The sequence below is a fragment of the Lolium rigidum genome, chromosome 5 (assembly GCF_022539505.1).
Source record: "Lolium rigidum isolate FL_2022 chromosome 5, APGP_CSIRO_Lrig_0.1, whole genome shotgun sequence".
Lineage (NCBI taxonomy): Eukaryota > Viridiplantae > Streptophyta > Magnoliopsida > Poales > Poaceae > Lolium > Lolium rigidum.
Window position 1 is genome coordinate 185,894,217 of NC_061512.1, and position 23,104 is coordinate 185,917,320.

Here is a 23,104-nt window from a genome sequence, read left to right on the forward strand (position 1 = left end):
AGATTTCGTTTTTGGAAACCAGTATATCGTGAATCGAGAGCCCCCGAATCTGGATTCGCCCTGACCGCGGCTCCCGATTCGCGGCCCCCCTCCCCTCCCTCGCGCCGCGCCGCGCTCTGCTCTGCCCGTCGGCGGCGGCGGGGGCGATGGGGGCGATGGGCGTCCACCGGATCGACCCGGCCCTGCGCTGGCCGTACGGCTTCCTCGAGACGGAGGACGACGACGAGGAGGGGCGGGACGCGGGGGCCCTGCACAAGCCCGGGGCGGACGAGGACTGGGGCGTCCACCAGGAGAAGAGGAGCGGCAGGAAGAGGAAGAGGCCGCCGCACCCCGCGCCGCCCTGCAAGCGCCCCCGCGCCGCGACGCCCTCGCCGTCGCCCGACTCCGCGCCGTCCCCACGCCCGCTCGCCTCGTGGGACCCCGTGCCCAAGAGGCCGCGCAGCAGCACGGCTAAACAGGCCGACGCGCCGCGGGCCGGCGCCGTCGTCGTGTTGCCCGCGGAAACGGAAGCGGTGGCCGCGGCGGCGAGCAGCGGCGGCGCCGCCCCGAAGAAGGCGGGGTCGTCGTGCCACCAATGCGGTACGGCCAAGAGGACGATGGTCAAGTGCGGGCGGTGCCGCCAGAAGATCTACTGCACCTTCTGCCTCAACAAGCGGTACTGCTGCTCTCTTCCCTCTCGCCCCGCTTACCACCGTGCCCGGCCAAGTCATCAGGAGGGATTGTGAATTTCCAGGTACCGGGAGCTAACCCTGGCCGAGGTTCGAGCCGAGTGCCCGTGCTGCCGCGGAATCTGCAGCTGTATACGGTGCAAGGCCAAGCAAAAGCATAAGGACGTAAGGCCCGGCTTTATATGTGAAGCCCCAACTGCCAAAGTCAAGCAGAGTGAGCCCAAGGTGATGATTACTATTTCTGGCTTGTTTTCTGCTAGTGCTAACATAGACAGCAGCAGTTCAGCAATCAGCATGACGCTGAGACTTTAGATTACTGAGCTTCATACAGAGGATGTCCCTGTTTTAAAAGAATTATTCTCTCTTTGTGAAAATACTGCCGCTTCTAGTCTAGTATAAGTTGTTTTAGAGCCCGTGATGAGGAAGTCTAGCCATCGGTTGTCTTGAGAGTTTGACATGCTGGCAGATTTGTGAAAGCACACCAGCTGTACTTCTTTTGGCACATAGGGAGGTCTAAAATATATGTATGTATTTTTCCCCTTTGCAGAGCCCACCTTTGAGAAAATGTAAGATTGGTAGATCGTCTGCAAAGAAAAAGAAGGCCGATCCTGCTGGTGTAGAGTCGACCAGTGTTAGTAACGGGGTGGCTGCAAAGAGAAAGAAGGACGATCCCGCTGGTGTAGAGTCCACCAGTGTTGGTAACGGGGTGGCTGCAAATAAAAAGAAGGCCGATACCGCTGGTGTAGAGTCGACCAGTGTCAGTAACGGGATGGCTGCAAAGAAAAAGAAGGCCGATCCCGCTGGTGTAGAGTCGACCAGTGTTAGTAACGGGGTGGCTGCAAAGAGAAAGAAGGCCGATCCCGCTGGTGTAGAGTCGACCAGTGTTTGTAACGGGGTGGCACCAACCGAAGCAAATGACAACTCCTCCCTAGTAAGCTCTAATGGGATTAATAACCCGTCTGTCAAATCAGATAAGGTAGATACGTTGGGTGTGGCAGCTCAAGAGGAGGGTGGCGCTGAAAGTAAAGTAAAATATGCTAGATATCTATTGCACTACCTGATGCCTTGTCTGAAGGAGCTAAACAAGGATCAGATGGCTGAGATAGAGACAGAGGCTAAGATTCTAGGTAAACTTGAGTCTTCAGAGCATGTGGGCAACAAAGACAGCTGTGACTTGCAACTAATTCTAACTACTTACCCTGTTTTCTCGCAAACAGGGCTGAAATTGTCTCAGATGAATGTGGAACAAGCTGACTGCCGGAATGATGAGAGGGTGTTCTGGTACTGACTTGCTCCATTCATTCAGAATTGATCTATTTTTTCTTTTCTTTTTGTTGTTAATTCAAACTTTACAGTTATGATTCTTTTCTATTTGAACCAGTGACAATTGCAGAACTTCAATCTTTGATCTGCATAGAAGCTGTCCAAACTGCTCGTACGAACTATGCATTGCATGCTGTAAGGAGCTTCGCGAAGAGGATCAACAGGGTGGCACTTGTCGGGAAGAGCTGGTGTCTTACCCTAATAGAGGATTCGACTATATGCATGGTGGTGATCCATTGCCCGAGTTAATAAACTGCGAAGGAACAGACTTGTCCAGTTGCCAGCCTAAGAGTAAAAAGTGGGTTGCTTCTCACGGGATTATTCGTTGCCCTCCAACTGAACTTGGTGGTTGCGGTGAGCATGTTCTTAAGTTGAGGCAGATCTTTCCAAAAGATTGGTTAAATAAGCTCGATTTAAATGCTTCGTGGTTGAATAAGAAGTTAGAACCTTCTAATATTGTAAGCGGAGAATGTCCCAAGTGTACTAAAAATGAAAATTCAAGATATGCTGCCACCAGAGAGAATTCAACAGATAACTGCATATACTGTCCAAAATCAGACAATGGGGAGGCGGATGATCTAAAGCACTTCCAGAGCCACTGGGTGAAAGGAGAGCCTGTTATTGTACAAGGGGTACTACAGAAAATGCCAGATTTGAGCTGGGAGCCACCACATATGTGGTCTGCAGTACATGGTTCTAGTACCAGCTCTGATATGAAAAATGTGAAGGCTATTGACTGTTTGTCTTGCTGTGAGGTTAGTGAAATACTTTCCATATCTAGACTTGAATGCGTTAGAGTGTATTTTTTTTTCTTGTGAACCAATAGAAACAATTATCGTGCAGTTAATTACATATGTAAAAACACTTCGTGGTTTTTGAAACAAAATCTTTTTCTCCCAAGGGTATCTGGTAGCTCATCGTGTTGCCTACTTAACAAGTCTCTACACATTATAAGCATTCTATGCTTTCCAACTCGGTTTTAATACAGTTAGAATCATGAACCTAGAATAAGGTCCTGGTGTCAGCTAACATGGAGGACTCCTTAACATAAAATAATGCCTGGATGTCCAATAGCATAGAGAACTCCTATGGTAAAAAAAGGTATTCTTCATTAACAGGAATAACTGAATAAGGTCCTGGTGTCTGTCTGTCTGTCAATTCATTCACCATGACTCCGAAAAACTTGTTTAGTCTCATGCGTTCATTTGCTGGAAAGTGTATACTGTCTTTGCCAATTGCAAGAATAACTCTTATTATAGTTATCTGAAATATGTAATTTAATGGTACGTCTGATGTTTCTGATGCTCCAAGAGAACATAAATTCAGACAATTAATTTGTTTCATGCGGACTTGATCGGCAGAGTTATTATGTATCTTGTTTCTCATTACCTAGAAAGAAAATTCACACCTTGTGTTTACATTATCCAGGTTGAGATATGCACACAGGATTTCTTCAATGGATATTATGAAGGTCGGATGTATGAAAACCACTGGCCCGAAATGCTTAAATTGAAGGACTGGCCTACTTCAAATCATTTTGAGGAGCTTTTGCCTTCGCATGGAGCGAAATACATCGATTCTCTACCCTTTCAACCATACACAAACTTGAAATCTGGTTCTCTAAGTGTTTCCGCATTACTTCCTGATGACATTCTAAAGATTGATATGGGCCCAAAGTCATACATAGCTTATGGCTGTACCCAGGAACTGGGCAGAGGAGATTCTGTTACGAAGCTTCATTGTGATATATCTGATGCAGTAAGTAAACAATCGACTTCTTCAGCAATTGTGAAGCACTCACATCAATATGATTACCTTATCTTTTGGTACTTGGTTTGTCAAGACATTTTTTCAATTAGTTTGTCAAGAGTCCTTATCTGTTTTCTTCTGTTGAAGTCTTCACCTTGGAAGCAATATTCCTATATCTCCTGTATGTTTTCCTTGTAATGTGGAGCATTGGATTTCATCGGACCAACAGTAAAGCCCTGACGGGTGCTAGTTCTACAAAGTATTTCCATCTTGCTGGAACTTTATTCTCTATAAGTAATATTATTTTGGTTATTGTTAGGTTAACGTTTTGATGCATACTGCAAAAGTTGTCCCTTCTGAAGAACAACAAGATGCAATACAAAACTTGAAGGCAAGACATGAAGCACAGGATGAAAAGGATTGCTGTGGGAATTTTGCAATTAATAGAAATGATAAATGTCATAAAAGCTGTGTGGGTGAAAATCATGCATCCTCTCTTAACTACATCGATGATGAAGAGGGAGGTGCATTATGGGATATTTTCAGGAGGGAGGATGCTGAAAAACTGAAAATGTACCTCTGTAAACATTCAAAGGAATTTCGCCATATATATTGTTCTCCAGTTGAGAAGGTTGGTAATGGTGTAATATGCACAACCTTGTACTTGCTGCCATCATGGTTAACCCCTGTCATCTTATGTTCAAATGCAGATATTTAACCCTGTACATGATGAAACATTCTATCTAACCGAGGAGCATAAAAGGAAACTTAAAGAGGAGCATGGTGAGTTCTGTTTATCTGCTTTTGTAATATTTTGCCAGTTCTGTACAGCAATGGTTGCAGTGACTGATTTGTATTTATTTGAACTTTTGTTATGTCCTTTAAGGAATCGAGCCTTGGACATTTGTACAAAAACTTGGAGAGGCAGTTTTTATACCTGCTGGGTGCCCTCATCAAGTACGGAATCTCAAGGTAAATAGTCTCATTTTACTATTGCAGTGTCACAATTCCTTACCTGTACTAGATAGGGGAGAGCTGGGAGAATAGTATTCAAGTCTGACTTCGACATGTTATGTAACTGACTACTTTTCATCGTCATCGTTGCAGTCTTGCACGAAGATTGCTATAGATTTTGTATCACCGGAGAATGTCAAGGAGTGTCTCAAGTTAACTCAGGAATTTCGCAAGCTTCCTAAGAACCACAGAGCAAAAGAAGATAAACTAGAGGTAAGTGAGACCTTTTGATTTATAAGCATATGAAAGAGCTTTTCGATGAACCACGTTTTAATCATCCTGCATGAGATATGCATTTCCTGTGACATTGACCGTTGTAGTACTAGCTTGGTAAAGAAGATATTACAATGCATATGAGCTCCAGCATGCTCTATTCTCTTCCTTTTCCAAGACTAGCTACGACATGGTAGGTACCCAACTTTGGATCGTAACAGAAGGTGTGTTGCTTCCTTTCAAGTAAGCATATAATTACAAAATATCAGCCACGTTACATCTTAAAGCAACCTCCTTTTGCACAATGTTCTTTCCATCCTCACTGGCCACCATCTCCTTGATATCATCCTCGCATCAACTTTTCCTCCTCTGTTTGTTGTCTTGACATGCCGTCACTCATGTGACCGCACACTACTGATTAATACATTTGATGTGCCACTTCCGACAATGCGCACATTGTCCAGACCCTTGAGGTGCTAGCACCCTGGACCCGTGCTAGTCCCTCTGCTGCAACTACCGTGAACAATTCAGTTGCATCTTAGCGAAGCGATTGTTGTTGTTCAGACATCATGCCACCTTGGTCATTCCCACTGCTGACATGACTTTGCGCACTAAGCACGGCAGCCGAATTTGTGTTTGCATCTTGGAGAGGGGTAGAGCCGAGGGCGGGAGGAAGAACTGCAGTAGCCATAGGATGATCAGATCGGACTGTCTCCAGGTATGCATTTCAGAATGAGATTGTGTTGCAACTTTTCTCTTTCTTAATACATACACTTTTTGTTCCCTCACAATTCACTGACGGGACATGTAGTTAGGTTGTAATGAGAGCGAACAAATGGATTTTGTAGTTTTTTTTTCCTTGGAACCCCTTCCCCCCTTCGTTGGAACAGACTCTGAATCTTGAGTCCTCATTAACCACATCACCTTTTGAAAAATAGCCATTGGATCAAGTGGGAACACAATTAGAAAGATAACATTGGAACTGACTCTGAATATTGAGTCCTCATTAACCACACTACCTTTTGAAAAATAGCCATTGGATCAAGTGGGAACACAATTAAAAACATAGGATTGCACACCTTGGTAGTAAGCAAATAGACACGATAAACTGGTTTTATATTCTTAGCTTTTTTGTAAATTGCCAACGCACCCACTTGTCAGATCTATCCTCTCTCATTCTCTCTGCCAAGTAGAGCCCACCCCATGGGTACCAATCTTTTTTTGCTACCCCTTTTCTTTTCTTTAGTTATCCAATGTGGACTCAATCCCCTTAGCTGTGGTGAGAGCCCGCGCTGCCCTGTCCGGAGCTTGCCCACTGCCCCTCCCGCCCTGGCATTGAGGTGCCTCACCGCTGAGCTGGTTGTGGTGTCAATTTTTTTTCTACTCCTTTTCTTCTCTCTTTCTTTTTTTCTTTAGTTATTCAGCGTGGACTCAATCCCCTTGCTCCGGTGAGAACCTGCGCTGCCCTGTCCGGAGCTTGCCCACTGCCGCTCCTGCCCTGGCATTGAGGTGCCTCACCGCCAAGCTGGTTGTGTGTGTGCCAAAGCTCACACCGGCGCCCCCACACCTGCAAGGGCGAGCTAGCCGCGGCTGCTCCGTACCTGCCATGGTCAGCGAGCCCATCCAGGCGAGGGCGGACACCAAGGAGGGGATTGGGAGGAAGAAGATAGGGACGTGTGGGTTCCATGACGTTTTACAGAAAAGTCCAGAATATTGAACCAGTCTACCGTACGTCTCCTCCAACCATCACACCCTTGCCACGTCAGCCTCACAGGGGACCATCCCTGTCAGAAATAACGTTAAACAGCCCAAATTGTCGGATCAGTGATATCTCTAAGAATTAGAGGGACGGGTTGTGGTTTTCGGAGAAAGTTTAGAATGGTGGCGCCTTTTAAAGTCCTAACTCGAATTGCAGTGTTTTTAGGGCATCTCTAACGGGGCGACGCATTTCGGACGTGCAAAATTATTGTATGTATCCGTTTGTGCGTTTGCATAAATTGGGATATTTTAATGATAAAATAAACATGTTCAAAGTAGTCTCAGCTTAGTACATCTAAATTCTTAAAAGTCTACATAAAAATAAGATGATATTAACATCTATGCACTATCTTCATGGCTAGCCAATGCCATTGATTGAAAATAAGATGATATTAGCCTCTATGCATTATCTACATGGCTAGCCAATGCCACTGATGCTCAATCAGATCTGTCTATAGGCGTTTGGATATGTTCTTGTCAGTGACTTCAACATCATATGCAGATAATGCTGCTAGGATGATGCCCGATGGGTTGGCGTAACCAGCTCACCTTGAAAATCTCATTGGTGCTTATTGCGGCCATGAGTACGCTCGTTCTCAACGATTATGTTGTGCATGATCACGCAACGGGTCATCACCTTATGCATGGTCTTCAACGATCATATTCTTGCCGGGTGATGGACAATTGCCCACCAAACTTGGAGCACATCGAATCCCCGCTCCACATCTTTCCTGTAAGCCTATTACATCTTAGCAAACCTTCTCGTCTTTTCCGAGTTTGGTTATGATCCAGTTAGGGTAGATGCCATCAACAAGATAATATGGTTTGTCATATTCATGTTCATTGATCTCGTAGATCACCTGAGGAGCTTTCCTTGCATAAACCTGTTGAAAACCGGTGATGGGTGCAACACATTGATGTTATTGTTGGTACCGGCCATATCAAAGAATGAATGCTAAATTCATAAATCTTGAGATATCACTGCTTCAAGGTTTCAAGAATGACAGTGCATCCCTCCATGGCTTCTATACTGATCATGCCATCCAAATGGACAATTTTTCCATTTCCATTGCATGCAATTATGCTGCATTCCTGGGAACCCTCTACTCGTTGATAGACAATAACTGCCTTGTATCCTCAACTGTGGGTTTGCTCCTAGTTGGCTCTTTATAGTAATATTCTCTGAACACGACAATCACAACTCGGTAAAACCAGTACATGGACTCAAGGCGGGTTCTCTCACCCATTCGAAAATACTCATCGAATATATCAGCAGCCATTTCATAGGATAGCATGCGAACAGCGGCACACTTTTGGTAGAAGGTGGGGCCTAGCGCACCTGTTGCATCGGGCCTGCATTAAAAGTACAGATCATAGTCTCTGACGTCCCGTAGATGACCATGAACATGTCCCTTGACATCCTGTGGGTGTCGTAACATTTTTTTCGGGAACACTGGATCGGTGCAGTCAAAGTAGTCCTTGTGGAGCCGGAGGTGCTCTTCCACTCTGTTGCGCGACAGGTTTTTTGAGCGGCCCTTTACAGGTCCCGGTGCATCGACATCTGGCTGGCATTGTCCTCCTGGAGGATGGTGGCTGCAATAGTAGCCATGGTCTGCGTCGTGTGATCGGACTCTTCATCGGAGGAGTACATGGCCTCAGCGCGAAACTTGTCCAGCATCTTTCACATGTCCATCTGCGTGGTTAGCAACCGTTGATCAATGGTCGCCCACAATAGCGTTCAAAAGATGAGTAAGAAAACTACTGGTACAATTGACCGAAAAAGTCGTGGGTGGCGAGGCCGGGCGGCGCAACCGGCAGATGTTTGGCCCCCAAACACACGATAGATGCGCCCAGAACATACCTAACTCAGATCTTGTTCTCTGGCGCGGCGAGGCCCGAGCAGACTGCGTATCCTGCAGTGGGGTTTGGGTTGGAGTGGTAGCGCCGCACTGGGCAGCCCACTAACATAAGACAAGGAATCCCTCTCCGGAGAGAGACAGGAGGTCTCCGCGAGAAGGGGAACTCCTCGCCAAGGATCCCTCGCGAGAGGTCTAGAACTTAACCGTTTCCAGGCTACGAGAAGGCCTCGTAGAGTTTCCCTCCACAAGAGGAATCATAAAAGATGCCGTCAAGATGCCACCGCAGGTCAGTAGGAGTAAAACTAAGGGAAGATGATGCCAGCCATGATGCACCTAAAAGATGAGAAAAGCTCCAAGTTTGCCTGCATAAAACGAGCTGGCTGTTGCCTCCTTCCCCTAAAGGAATGAGGTGGACAGCTCCAGTACAGCAGGGGTGTCAGCATCTCCACCCTATTTGGAATGGCTGTGGGTTTGCTTAGGGATAGCTGTCCGTTTCCTTGGGCTAGTCTGTGGTTACCCCTCGACCAAGTTTGGGAGGGTCAAAGCCACTATAAAAGGAGGGGCCAATCCCCATTCTAGTTCTATCCCGCTAGATTCCTTTTAGATGCTCATTAAATGCCATCATCTTCAACCTAGAGTAGATCGCGTCTAGATCTGAAGGAGAAGAACACTATCACCTGTACACCATACTTCTCTCGAAGCAAGATCAATCTAAATTTGTAGCGACGAAATTTGAGAAGAACATGCTCATCAAGATTTTACATAAATAACAACTTGGCTTTATGTCCACTTTTTACACTATAAAAAAATACAATGGAATGAAAGAGTTTGGACGGGATCCTCTCTGGTATGACCGAAATATTTAATTAATTTTCGCTACTTTGAGTTGATTGGTGGCCAAAGCACAACTATTCCTCTAGTTGAAAGTAACACTATACTTGTATGATTTACTCTAAACTAGATATGCATTCTAACCGTAGGAGGGTTTTGGATGTCTGGAGGAACGTGCTCTGTACAAGCATGTTAACGGTTCTGTTGGATCAGTAATTTCATAATATTATGGAGAAATCCTAGTGTTGTTTTCTGGTGAAAGCAGTATGTTTATTTCGAACGAAAATGCAAAATCAGTGGAGATTATCTTAGTACCGTAAGGGTCCCCAAAGGGATTTGGAGTGCCTTAGACAAAAAAGCGTTCTCAGCCGCGTTTAAAGCCTCTTTTTGTCCGGCGTGCTTAATATGGTGTCCGGTGTCTCGAGTCCATCCCCGCTACAGGGGACACTTCGGATACGCTGGACACAGCGAAATGCAAGGCGAGGCGTGGTGGGACCGACCGTTAGCGGCACACGGACGGACGCGCAACCGCTGCATACTAGGGACGGTGCAGTTGTCAGGATGGGGAACCGTCGCATTGACAACTGCGTTGATCAACGTGCGAACCGCCGGAATGGCGTGCGAACTCTGCGGAAGAGCAACCGCCAGTCTCTTTGATATCTGCGTCGTCGTTCATCCGTGTTCAATAAGACCCCTACGTGTGCACTTTCTTCGATCTACAACCGGCCGTCATACATCAAAAGCTCTCCTCTCTCACAATGAGCGATCTCTCTTAGCTGCCATCAGCCATCAGACACCGACAGCGAGTATAAACCGCCGGGATGGCGCCACTGGTGGACAAAGCTGCGAGTCCTAGCAGCGATGATTCCTCGCTGTTGGACATCGGCTAGGAATGGGAGGCTGAGGAGGAGGAGGAGGAAGGAGGCGGCGACGGCCTGGGCGAAGGCGGAGGCGAAAGCGAAGGCGCAGCCGGCGAGCACCGTCGATGAGGAGGACACAAGTTCCTCCGACGCGTCGGACGACACCGTCTCTTCGGAGGAGGTGGCGAGCAGGAAGCGCCACCGTGAGGACGACGAGGCGGGACCATCAAAGAAGTAGTCTAATTTTTCATATGTAATTTGTTTATATTTTTCTAAGTTTTTATATGTAAATTTTTTATGTTGCACTGTTTTAAATATTAGCAGTAATATTAGTACAGCGTTATTACCTACACATTTGTTCTATCTACATTTGGGTGACGTAGCTGGGAAGCAATGTCCTCCAAACACGGCATGCACGAAATAGGTTATCTAGTTCAAGCATTTGTTATCTAGTCAGATAACGACAGCCTTATCCAATCAAATGGGCAGACCAAGACTAGCCACAGTGAAAATATCAAAGTGGTATCATGCATGCTACTTTCGTGAAATTTGATGTGGCACACTGGTTGATAATTAATAAAGTGATTGGTATATTTGCATTGAGAATATACGAAATATTAAATATGATCAAACTATGATACTATTTTACGATAATATTACGATACTATGCAATGTGGAGGTAATATCATAATTTTTTTTTTTTGCGAAACACAGTACAATCAAAGGTGCTCATACATTCTCTATGAATGTACGCACACACACCCTACCTCTATGAGCACCTCCAAGCAGGAACAATGAGGTAAAGGGGGCCAATCTTAGTAGGGGTAGAACTAGCTAAAATCACATAAATAAGAAGCTGATATGCCTTGTGTTCAAAGGAAAATCATAAGCATGGGGGGTTGCGCCCCTGTCTTCGTCCCTGCCTCCAAGTTACTGCATCGAAGAACTGATTCGGCGGGTCTTGAGATTTTTATTTGACGTTTCACCGGGGAGAGCCAAAAAAGCCCTCGCCTGAATTTTCCATTTCATCAAACTGACCGGGGTGGAGCCCCGTGTTTTCAAGCGGACAACAAATTACAAGAGAGGGGGAGGCATCGCCCAACGCAACAAGGGGGCGAGCTCAAGAACTACGGGCCAAGGACTACGGCCGCTCCGGGAGGAAGTAGGTAAGCCAGAGGTCAACGTCAGACCGCTGCTCCAAAGGGAGCCTAGCACGCCAGAGGGAGGCATCGTCTCTGCACCGTTTGCGGAGCATTGAGAGAGAGGGAGGGAGCTGCTCGAAGACGACCCCATTCCTGTGTTTCCAAAGATGCCAGAGACAGAGGAGACGGAGGGTAGCAGCGGTGTCAGTCGGGGCCGAGGGAGGGAGCGCGCAATGAGCGGCATCAGCCACAGGCGGATCAGGAGCGGGGCGAGCGCCCATGGCCGCCCAGAAGCGCTGGGCAAAGGGACAGCCGAACATAATGTGCGCGGCGGTCTCTAGCGCGGCGGGGCAGAGAGGGCATCCGCTCGACGAGAGACCCAATATCTTCTTCTGATGCAGGTTGGCGCGGCATTGGATGCGCCCGCGCACCAGCAACCAGGCAAAGAACTGCACCCTGGGCGGCGTACACGAACTCGAAGTTTGCATCCTTAATGCCGCCAAACACGCAGAGCTTGTAGAGAGCCGAGGTGCGTAGCCCGCTCGGCACCTTTGTCGCAGAGAGGGAGGGAGCGGCGATCCGGGGCGGCGCAGAGCTGGACACCGTGCAGCAAGTGGAGGAGCGCGTCTTTCTGAGCCGCAGCGGTGGTGGAGAGGCGGGGCACCAGGGTGTTCTCCAGCCCGCAGGTCATCATCTGGCGCACCGTGGCGCCATGCGCGAGTACAATGCGAGAAGAGCTCGGGCATCGCGAGCCGCGAGGGGCCGGATGGCGTCCACGCGTCCCACCGAAGGCGCGTGCGTGCCCCGTCCCCGAGCTCCACCCGCGAGATGCTGCGGTAGAGCGGAAGGAGCCGGAGGAGGGAGGACCAGTGGGAGCCGCAGACGAGGGCGGAGCGCCCCAGCGAGTCAAGCGACGCGTCGCCGATGGCGGCCCAGACCCACCGCGGCCAGGAGGCCTCCGGCGCCACGTGAAGACGATGAAGGAGCTTAATCTAAAGGCAGGCGTTTTGTTCAGGTAGGCGTTTTGTCCAGCGCACGCCCAAACCTCCTTCCTCCTTAGCCCTGCACACCAAGTCCCAGGCCACAAGACATTGGGCCCCAGACACGCGATCAGAGCCTGCCCACAGGAAGGCATGGCGGAGACGATCCAAAGCAGCGACCACTCCGACATGCAACTCCATGGCGCCCATGGCGAAACTGGGAAGAGCATCGAGAACGGCATTCAGAAGGACCAGCCGGCCACCCGACGAGAGGAGGGCTCTCCATCCGGAGAGGTACTTGTCGGCCTTCGAGATGAGCGGCGCAAATGCGGCGAGGCGGAGTTTTTCAGCAGAGGGGCAAACCCAGGTAAGTCTGGGGGAACCCCTCAACACGGCACTGGAGCTCCTCCCTGATGCCGTCGAGGACATCCGGAGCGACGTGCATGGGAACGATGGTGCTCTTGGAGTAGTTGATGCACAGGCCGGTGGCGCGCTCGAATTGGTGAAGAAGGCGCTGAAGCCGCCATCCCGCTCCAACCTTCGCCCGGAGGATAATCGGCGTGTCGTCGGCGTACTGAAGCACGGGGCAGGGCGCGCCGTCCACGATAGGGTGCTGGAGCACGTCGTCGCAACGGATCAGGCGGTGCAGGACATCCGCCGTGATGAGGAAGAGATAGGGGAGAGGTGATCCCCCTGCCTGAGCCCACGCATGCAGCGGACCCACTTGCCAGGGACGCCGTTGAGGAGGACGGCGGAGCGCGAGGACGAGAAGATGTCGTCCATCCAATCGCACCAGAGGACGGGAAACCCGCGCGCGATCATGATCCGCCGGAGGCTGGCCCAGCTAACGGAGTCGAAAGCCTTGGCAAAATCCAGCTTGAGGACGATGCACGGAGCGCGGCGGCGGTAGCAGGTCTGGACGAGCTCGGTGGCGTAGATGAAATTTTCCGAAATGCTCCGGCCGGAGAGGAAGCCAGTCTGGTCCACGTCGATGATGGCCCCGATCCGACGTTGCGGCCTGGAGGTGAGAGCCTTGCAGATGCTTTTGATGGAGCAATTTTGCAAGGAGACCGGCCGAAACGAGGCGGGGGAGAGGGCGCCGACGAGCTTGGGGATGAGGCGATGTGCGCCATGTTGATGCGGAGGAGGCCGGTGGCGCGGGACTGGAATTGTTCAAACAGGCGAAGAAGGGCGGGCCCAACGCAGCTCCAGGCAGCCCGGTAGAAGCCAGGCCCAAGCCCATCAGGGCCAGAAGCACTCGAGCGGTCGAGGGAGTTCACCGCCTCCGCGATCTCGTGGGCCGAAAACGGCCCAACAAGCCCATCGTCGTCGATGCATGGGCAACGCATGGTAGAGGGCGTCGATGTCGAAATCCCAGGCAACCTCTGTCCGCCGCCCGAGCAGGTTGTTGTAGAAGGAGTAGAGGGCGGCGGCCTTGGCGTCATGAGTGGCCACAGCCACGCCGTCCACGTCGAGGACGCGGATGGAGTTGCGGCGCAGCGGCCGGGAAGCACGGGCGTGGAAGAAATGGGAGTTCTCATCCCCCTCCTTAATCGCACGGAATTTCCCCGTTGCTTCCACCGCGCGGCACGTTGGAGCACGAGGCGTTCGAGCGTCAACCTGCACAGACAGCGCAGCTGGATCTCGTCCACGGATAGAGGGCGAGACTCCTAAAACCGGTCAAGCTAATCAATGAGGAAGGAGCAGTTATTCTCAAACTTAGGGTTAAAACGGTGCGAGCGTCTCCAAACCTTGGCGGCAGAGCGGAAGGACTTGAGGCGAGCAGCAATGTCTCCCGCCGCATTCGTCTTTGCAGCAGGTCTAGACCAAGAAGGAAGGGTTGTGGGGAGGAAGAGAGGATCCAGGAGCCAGGCGTTTTCGAAACGAAAGCCAGACGCGCGAGGGACAGAGGTGGAAGCGGTGACCAAAAGAGGGACATGGTCAGAGGTGGGGCGGGGGAGGGAGGTGAGGGAAGAGTTAGGGAGAGCTAGGTTCCAGTCTTGGTTAAAAAGAGCTCGGTCGAGACGAGCAAGGACGGGGGAGTCGCGTTTGTTAGACCATGTGTAACGGCGATCGAGCAAGGGGAGCTCAAACAGGGCCAAGTTCCTGATAGAGTCGTTAAAGGAAGAAGCTAACGCGAGGTTAAAATTGTCGTTGTTTTTGTCGCTCGGATCACGCACAAGATTAAAGTCGCCAATGACGAGCCAGGGGACGGAGAAGAGCGGGCCGAGGGACTCAAGCTCCGCGAGAAACGCAGGTGTCAGGGAGTGGTCAGCAGGGGCGTAAACGTTGGTAATAACCAGGTCAAGGTCCGAGAGGGAGGATTGGAGGGAGGTGGAGAGGGAGAAACGGTCACGGCGAACCGAGGTCAGAGAGAACTGGCGGTGATCCCAAGCAGTGAGGATCCCTCCAGAGCTCCCGACGGCGTCGAGAGATTCGAAAGAGGTGAGGCCGGATGGGAGGATGGACGCAGCTACAAAGCCATCCATGGAAGCAAGTTTAGTTTCCTGTAAATAGACAATCGAGGGGGCGGCGGAAGAGATCGCGTCACACACGATGGGGCGTTTTTTTAGACAGGCCAACCCTTGCGTATTCCACGAAACGATCTTAACATCACGGAGGTGTTTAATCATCGAAACGGAAAACACCGGTAGAATTACAGGGGATACATAGGAGAGAACACACACTCACGCACAAACTACTGAAACCATGGAGGGGGACGAGGAAACGAGGGCGGGGGAGAACAACAACACAAGCCATCCAGAGGAGGCATCGGCGCCGTCGCGCCAAGGAGCAGAAGGGGCGTCTAATCATCGGCACCGGAAGGCACCGACGAGGAACAGATGGCTGCAGCGAAAGCATCAACGGCACGCTTGCGAAGGGGTTTGGTGACAGCGCCGAGGGCTCCATGTTTCTTCACTTGTTTCTGCAGGGTCTTGAGATTGATGAAGTCACCATAGACGGATTGCTGTCGACGGGAACGTCGCCTCCCACTGAAGAATATTTCTAGGATTTGAACTCTGGTGGGCTGGGGTACCACTACCCTTCTAACCATCCAACCAAATATTGGGCTGGGGGGTACCACTACCCTTCTAACCATCCAACCAAATATTGGTTCTTATAATACTTGATACTATTGATACTAGTTTATGATACTTTTAATTGTGACTAGTCTTAGCTGGAACAGTAAATCAGCGGTGGAGTGTAGTTGCCTGAAATCACGCCGAGCAGCACAGGCAGACCAAAAACACGCATACTAGTATACTTCCAATTATGACTATCTTAGCTGGAAAAGTAAATCAGCGGTGGAGTGTAGTTGCCTGAAATCACGCCAAGCAGCACAGGCAGACCAAAAACACGCATACTAGTATACTTCCAATCATGACTATCTTAGCTGGAAAAGTAAATCAGCGGTGGAGTGTAGTTGGCTGAAACCACGCCGAGCAGCACAGGCAGACCAGGAACACGCAGGTGCTAAATGCAAAATGGACTGGTCAAGTTCAAAACCATATTCTACATCTACCTTGGATGCTAACAAGCCTATTTACGCACTGTGGGAGAAAAACATGCACGAAGTTTGATTGCCAGCACATAGCATGAGACTTTGAGTGAGTGGTGTTTTAGCAAACACTTTATCTTAATTTACTCTAATCTATATAACCATAGTTCGATTTAAGATAAGGTGTACATATAAAAAAGATACGCCAAGAAATATTTTATAGACAGAGGTGGACAGGTGGTATAATATTTAAACGCTTATAACCTCTTAACGTCATCACTTAGGGCATGCCCAATGCATAGCTTTAGGGGTGTTGCCTTGCAGCTTTATCTTAGTTCGAGTGGTCCAAAATAGGTTCGGATAAGGAGGCAGCCTCTTCAGGCATAAAGTGAAAATTGAGTGGAAATGTGAGAGAGAAAGAGAAAAACTAAATCAGCTTTTGAGAGAAAGACATATTAATAAAGACATATTAATGAGACCACAACATGGTATGCATATGTCAAAAGTTTTATCCAATCCTAGTTGGACAGCTGCCTCCATTGCTCATGCCCTTAGGCGGGACGTAACGTCATCACTCAGGCGGGGCGATTGCCACCTCTCTTGCAGCCAGCAAACAACTCGTTGGCGAGCATCGAAGAAGTCTTTGAAGCCCATGTGCCTCCCTTAGAGCAAGTAACAAGTCATCAATAACATTCTAGCTCAGTCTATGGCTATAAGAGTGATTAAAATATAGATATATTATTGCATATAGTTGGATTGGAGGAGAGAGAGGAGGAGAGAGAAGGAGAGTGGACTCTTATGCAAGAGCCAGCTCTAGCACGTGCTCCTAGGCACTTTGTGAGAGTGAAAGGTGGGCCATACATAGATAAAGTATTACATTTTTATAGCTCACTATTGTATATGTTGGCTCTAAGTTGGCTATAGATGACATGGCACTTGGCTTATAGCCAGCAGCTGGCTACACTATTGGAATTGCTCTTAGCCGTTAGACGCCAAATGGGCAGAAGATTCCACGTCGGTGTGCAAACCGGCTGCCCGCCATAGCCGATAGGAGCCAATGTATCCATGAACTCAGCCCTGTTTGGTGCTCGATCTGCCGGACAAATCGGCAAACTAAAAACATCTCCAATCACGTCTCTGAAAAAGTCCGCTAAAAAGGCTTTTGTGGCATGTTGAACAGATAACTGCTCAAACCACGCGGCCTAATAGAGTGTCCGGCTAACCGAGCCCGTCCCTGCTATAATGGGCGCCCGTGACAGTGGGCTCCCCGTGGGCGCACCGGATTTAGCGGGAAGGCGGCTTGGGAGTGCGGGTCATGTCAGTGACAACACCACGGTTGGTTCATATTCTCACAACTTTTATCTCTATTTTATTCTTTTGCCGCGATTTTCATTTTAACCCGCCTATCCCTACTCTTTCCAACACAAACCTCGTCGCCACTGCTGCGCACTTGGCCCTCGTAGCCATTGCGCTGAAAGATCCCAAGGCGATGATGAAGGTGGCCGACAAGAAGGACACGAAGGCGCCCTTCCACAAGCCACACAAGGCGCCGCCAAAGACGGAGCTGGAATCATGGTTGCAAGAAGCTTTAGAGGCAGACGTGGTGCGTCGCAAGTACGAGACATTGGTGCAGAAAGGTTGGCGTGTGGCCACTGGCATGAAGGCATCGGTGGTCGCCAATGGAGGGGCGCCATGTACAATGCCGGGGAGCGCCTCCATGTCCACACCGAGCTTTTTCAACAACAACAACACCACGACCGCGACGGCATCAGCGTCGGCTTCGGTAAGTACACCTGCGATGTCATTGGCATCACTGGCAACAACAAATTTGACGCCGACAGAGCAGGCCGGGGTTGTGGTTTTGGACGAGCCGGAGCAGCCAACGATGACTGAAGAGTCGTCATATATCTATCTGGTGGATTTCTAAAAATGCATACCATATCATCAAAAATAAATGTGGATATAGATTCGAGCGAAAAATATCTGTACCTAAGTTCTTGTGAATTTGTTGTTGCCTTTCAAACAAAGGGTTGAAGGGAGTGGTTGTTCTATTTTGGCCAGTCGACACACTGCCCTTGTTCTTAGTCGCCTACCTGCAAACAATTTGCATCGACATGTGATCTGTTACTAACAATATTACCTCTTGTTGGGTGCAGGTGAAGAAGATGATAATATATGCCGTTGACCATGCCGTGAAGATTCTGAAAGAGCATTGCTCTCGTACCCGGTTAATTGACATTGTCTACAGCCGTTCCTGCGGGGAAGAAGGAAATAAGTTGATGAGTGTTTGGTAGAGTGTATAGTGCAGTAGTGTTGCCAAAGTACAATATACTGAGGAAAGCGTAGGTTATGCAAATGATCGATGCGCTATGTAGAAACAGTTGCGATCGACAAAGAAATAAACAATTTTCATTGTGCATTATATATCCGTTGCGGTATTAGCTATATCGCCATAAAAGGGATATCGCCGTAAAATATGACTACCAATATGATGCAACGTATTATCCTTTTATGGGTATTAGGTCACTCGCAACGCAGTGGCTCTTAACATGTTATCCTAGGTGGTAGTAGATTTTAAGAGAAACTGCCAGAATGCAACCTGCAAGAGGTTGCATTTGATCGAATCAACGGTCATGCTTGCACGTATAGAGGAATAATATTTTGGCATATAAGACTATCTATAGTCAGAGTAAAACTGCCAGTAAAGGTAAACTAGGTAGTATCATGCAAAAAGCTAATGTATCAGCATAATTAACAATCAAAGAGGTCATAGTAATATTATAGGTGGATATGGTATCATACCAGCGTAAAATTAGAAAAAATAATGCCAAATACATCTTGACATAATTTTGTATTGAAATTCGACATATCAACAAATATAATGAGACCATGACAGGGAGTGATGTTTTGGCACATGGGAGCATATGCTCCCTTTATTTTAAAATACATGTTAGACATATTTTAAAATGTCAAAAAATTGAAACAAAAATTTCGCATTTACATCTTCATGTGCTATACGCTCACAAAGTCGTTTCATGAAAAATCGACATGACATGTGGCGTGTGTAAAAAAGATAAAATTCGGTGCTGAAACAAAGATTTGTCACAAGATAAATTTTCTCTTTTTCGCTTAGACTACAAAAAATATCATTTTTTCGTGAAACTTGACGAACACAAATATTTTATGGAGATGTACATGTAAATTTTTTTGTCAAAATTTTTTAACACTTAAAAATATGTTTTTATGGTAGAGGGATCATACGCACCCGAGAGCCGAATTGAGTTTCTGGACCATGATGATACTATAATATGATATCATGCACTATGAAGATAATATTATACACGAATATCATATGCATAATACATTACTCCCTCTGTTCCATTCTATAGTGCCTATTGTTTTTTGGCACGGCAATTAGCGCAAGAGTAGTACTTAGGGCATCTCCAACGCGTCGACCCATCCCGCGCCCGCGCGTTTGGATGGGTCGAGCCAGACAAAAATGCGGCCAACGCGGGGACGCACCGCAAAAGCGGACGGCCGCGGCGTCCGGAACGACGCAAACCGTGCGTGGCCGCGGATGGCACGCGGCGTCCTCGCGTGTCCGCCTGGTCCGCGTGGCTGGCCCAACTGTTGGTGCCCCAGTCTTATTAAATGTGGACTGGGGGAGGGGGACTGTCCCTATCCAGAGTGTCCCCACTCTCCACTCCGGCCACACGCACGCGCGGGCTAGAGCTTCCGCGCCGCCATGGCCACGAAGCGCGAGTTTTTCCTGTCCGCGAACGACCACGAGGCCGGCAGCAGCCGGCAAGTCGCGCCGGCGGCGTTCGCAATGGGGCCGCCAGCTCCTCCCAGACGCGACTGGATCTACGTCACCATTGCGGTGGCGCAGATGTTCTGGGACGATGGCGTCCCAATGCCGTGGGGGGACGTGCACCTCCCCCACGGCTGGCACCTGAGCCCAGATCGGGTTCCGGTGCTGCCCATCCCGTGCTCCGGTCGCGCCCGCGTCGCGAAGATCCAGAGGCGCCGCGCGCAGCTGCCGGCGGACCTCCAGGAGGACCCCGCGTACGGTGACGCAAGTCCCAACTGGGACTTGTGGTTCGAGGTGTAGCACAATGCGCCCCGGCACACTGTGCTTCACGTCCGCGACGGCGCGGCCTCACGCTCAGCCGCGCACACCTGCAAGGCAAGCTGGCCGCCGCCCCGACGGCCTCTACATCGACGAGGCCCAGCCCCAGCCCCAGCAGCAGCCCCAGCCGCAACCCCAACACCAGGAGGAGGAGGACGACCCGGAGCTGCAGGCGACGCTCGCGGCGTCCCGCGAGCAGTGCAACCTCGACGAGCTGGCCAAATGGCCGCACCTCGCCGAGACGCTGCGCCTCCGCGCTGGAGGAGAAGGCCAGGAAGGCCTAGGAGGACGCCCAGGCGGAGGCGTGGGCCTTCCTCGAGATGGCGCGCCGGCGAGGAGGAGGCCACGCGCCGGGCGGCGCTCCGGGAGGAGGAGGAGCGTCGGGCTGCGCTCCGGCTAGAGGCGGAGCTGCAGGCCGCAGCGGAGGAGCAGCTCCGGAAGGAGTCAGCGCGGAGGGCACGGCTGCGCAGGCCGGCGAGCCCGCCGAACCCGCACTCCGCCTAGGAAAGGGCGCAGTGGTCGCCCTGGCCAGAGTCCCCGGTGCCCTCCGGCGTTTCGAGCCGGAACAACGCGTCGCCGCCGGGGGGCGTCGTCGTCATCGACGCCGCCGACGACGAGTACTACTGGGGGGTAGTACTGCCGGCGGTCACCGTGCTCGCAAACCCTGGCTAGGGTTTGCTTTTTTTTTAGTTTAAAGTCCATATAGGGTTTTCTTTTGTGTAAAAATTGCCCAAAATAGGGCTAAGTTTAATTAACCACTAGTTTAAATTTATTTTGTGTTGTTTTCCAATTTCATTTTCATTTTTGTTTTTTTATTACATATGCGTTGCGTCCGCGCGTTGGGTGCAGCGTGCGACCCAAACGGACACCCGGACAGCATGCCCGTTTGGGTCGCTCGGTTGGAGATGCCCTTATTAGATGGTACTCACTATGACCGGTCTAACATATATAATAACATGTTACCACATGCAATGCCACTAGATATTTAGGTGATATGACATGTAACCAAACAAAGAAAGAGTCTTGTGGTACTAACTAGAACGTACAGTGTGAAGAGCCAATGCATCATGAAATGCCTAATATGCTGGCTAAGATACAACGCCATTTTTTCAACATTAATTATAGTGCCACCTCAAAAGCACAAACGAGATAAACTACCACCTCCATCCTAATTTACCTGGCACTCTTGTATTTCATGAATTCACTTCAATCATGAGTTTACGCCAAAACATCTAATATATGTGTCTAAAACCTATCACTTGAGAACTTTTCGCATTAAACATCTACTACCTCCATCCGAAAGCTTAATACTTATATACTCCCTCCGTCCCCTGAAACATGTCAGAGGTTTGTCAAAATTCGGATGTATCTAGATGCTATTTAGTGTCTAGATACATCCAAATTTAGATAATTCTTCGACATGTTTCACGAGACAGAGGGAGTATTATTTTTGAAAAGTGAAACTAAATAAAGTTTGACCAAATATTTAGAAAAATATATCAATCAACAAATATAATATGTTTTAGATACCACACGAACATATAAATCAATATCTATCTAATGAACTGAAATACAATTCAGCTCCCGGGTGCATATGCTCCCTCTATCAAAAAAATTATATTTCGAAGTGTCGCAAATTTGGACAAATTTTTTTACATGTACATCTCTATAATATATGTGCATTCGTCAAGTTTCACGAAAAACTAATATTTTTTGTGATCTGTGTAAAAAGAGAAAATTTATCTTGTGAAAAGTATTATTTTTAGCACTGAATTGTATCTTTTTACACACGTCACATGATAAGTTATTTTTTTACGAAACGAATTTATGAGCGTGTAGCACATGAAGATGTACATGCAAACTTTTTGTTTTAATTTAAAAAAAAAATGTGTGTAATATGCATTTCAAAATATAGGAGCATATGCTCTCATGTTCCAAAACACCAGTAATGAATGAATTGATTTTATAATATGCATGTTAATGATTTTTGGTAAAAACTTAGTCAAATTTAACATAATTTGACTTTCTAAAAATAATATAAGCTTTAAGCTTTGGGTTGAAGGTAAACTCATGGCCATACTTGAACCTAAAATGTGTGGACCCTACATAAAATAGGATAGATGGAGTACATGGCTTAATTTCTGAAAAGCATTTGATGGATATGAGCTTTGTTGTGTTTATGCAAAAACTATCACTAAGTTTATATACTCCCTTCATCTCATGAAACATGTCAGAACTTTTTCTAAATTTGGGTGTATCTGTTCAATGTATTATTTATCGCTTTTTTCTAGCATTTATTTTTGAATGGCAATAATTGCAAGATTGTGAAAAAAGTTATTCAAAGAAGACTAGATTTACTAACCTTGCAACCTACATGTAGATTTGTGCCCTCGCTTCGCAATGAATTGTTGTTCATCGACAATCGTAGCTGAGTTGAAACTTCTAAACCCAAATTAGGGTTTAAGATGACCATTGGCGGATCCAGAAACTTCTTGAAGCATCGCCAACTAAGTTTAAAATGCCAAAGTACAGTAGCACAGCCTTGCGTTGTCGACACACCCGGATGGATGGGCGGTGGATCTAACACTAGATATGACCAAATGATTCTCGAAAGTGAAATCTGAAAATTTGGTAGCAAGAAGGGTGTCATTGAAAGAGCAATGACGCCATGCATAATAGACAAATTGAAACCGTATGGTAGGAGAACTACAAATGTGTAAATAAAGATGAGAATAAATTACTCTCTCTGATTTAAATTACTTGTCACAAATTTAGACAGAATGTTGCCTAAAATCTGTCCAGGTTCATTGAACATGTGACAAATAGTATAGATCGAAGAGAGTATTTGAGAAACCCAACACAGTTTATAGATCCAATCCAAAAAAGAAGAAACAAGAGAGAGAGAAATTTGCAAATTAGGAGGAAAAGCAGAGCGGATATTAAAAGCAGACCAAGTCGTCGTCGATTAAACAACAAAATCAATGTAAAGAAGAAAGAAGAAACGCACGAAAGAGGAGGCAACGCCGTGTAGCAGATCAAGCCGAAGTCCAGATCCAGATTCCAGGTCCCTAAATCGAAG

The 23,104-nt window shown here is 48.3% G+C and overlaps 1 protein-coding gene and 1 long non-coding RNA gene across 4 annotated transcripts; one reads left to right on the forward strand and one right to left on the reverse strand.

Annotated features, from left to right (window-relative positions):
* The first annotated feature begins 531 nt into the window (after positions 1 to 531).
* On the forward strand, positions 532 to 18,318 carry LOC124658217 (lysine-specific demethylase JMJ25-like). 3 transcript variants are annotated; one of them, XR_006989074.1, is made up of 12 exons: positions 532 to 655; positions 734 to 893; positions 1,216 to 1,795; positions 1,886 to 1,949; positions 2,050 to 2,746; positions 3,420 to 3,749; positions 4,060 to 4,371; positions 4,451 to 4,523; positions 4,627 to 4,712; positions 4,848 to 4,967; positions 17,077 to 17,231; positions 17,360 to 17,539. XR_006989074.1 is itself a non-coding variant. In XM_047196615.1 (11 exons), exons 1-11 carry the CDS (start codon positions 597 to 599, stop codon positions 18,188 to 18,190), a joined length of 2,619 nt encoding a protein of 872 aa, XP_047052571.1. In that variant the 5' UTR covers positions 532 to 596; the 3' UTR covers positions 18,191 to 18,318. The 3 variants fall into 3 exon arrangements, 2 of the variants coding, with proteins under 2 accessions (XP_047052571.1, XP_047052572.1); XM_047196615.1 differs by lacking the exons at positions 17,077 to 17,231; positions 17,360 to 17,539 and adding an exon at positions 18,053 to 18,318; XM_047196616.1 differs by having other exon boundaries at positions 17,077 to 17,540.
* LOC124658219 lies at positions 18,023 to 23,104 on the reverse strand. The gene is made up of 3 exons (XR_006989075.1): positions 23,033 to 23,104; positions 22,388 to 22,645; positions 18,023 to 18,150 (listed from the first exon to the last, which is right to left on the reverse strand). It is a non-coding gene; the product is annotated as an uncharacterized LOC124658219 (long non-coding RNA).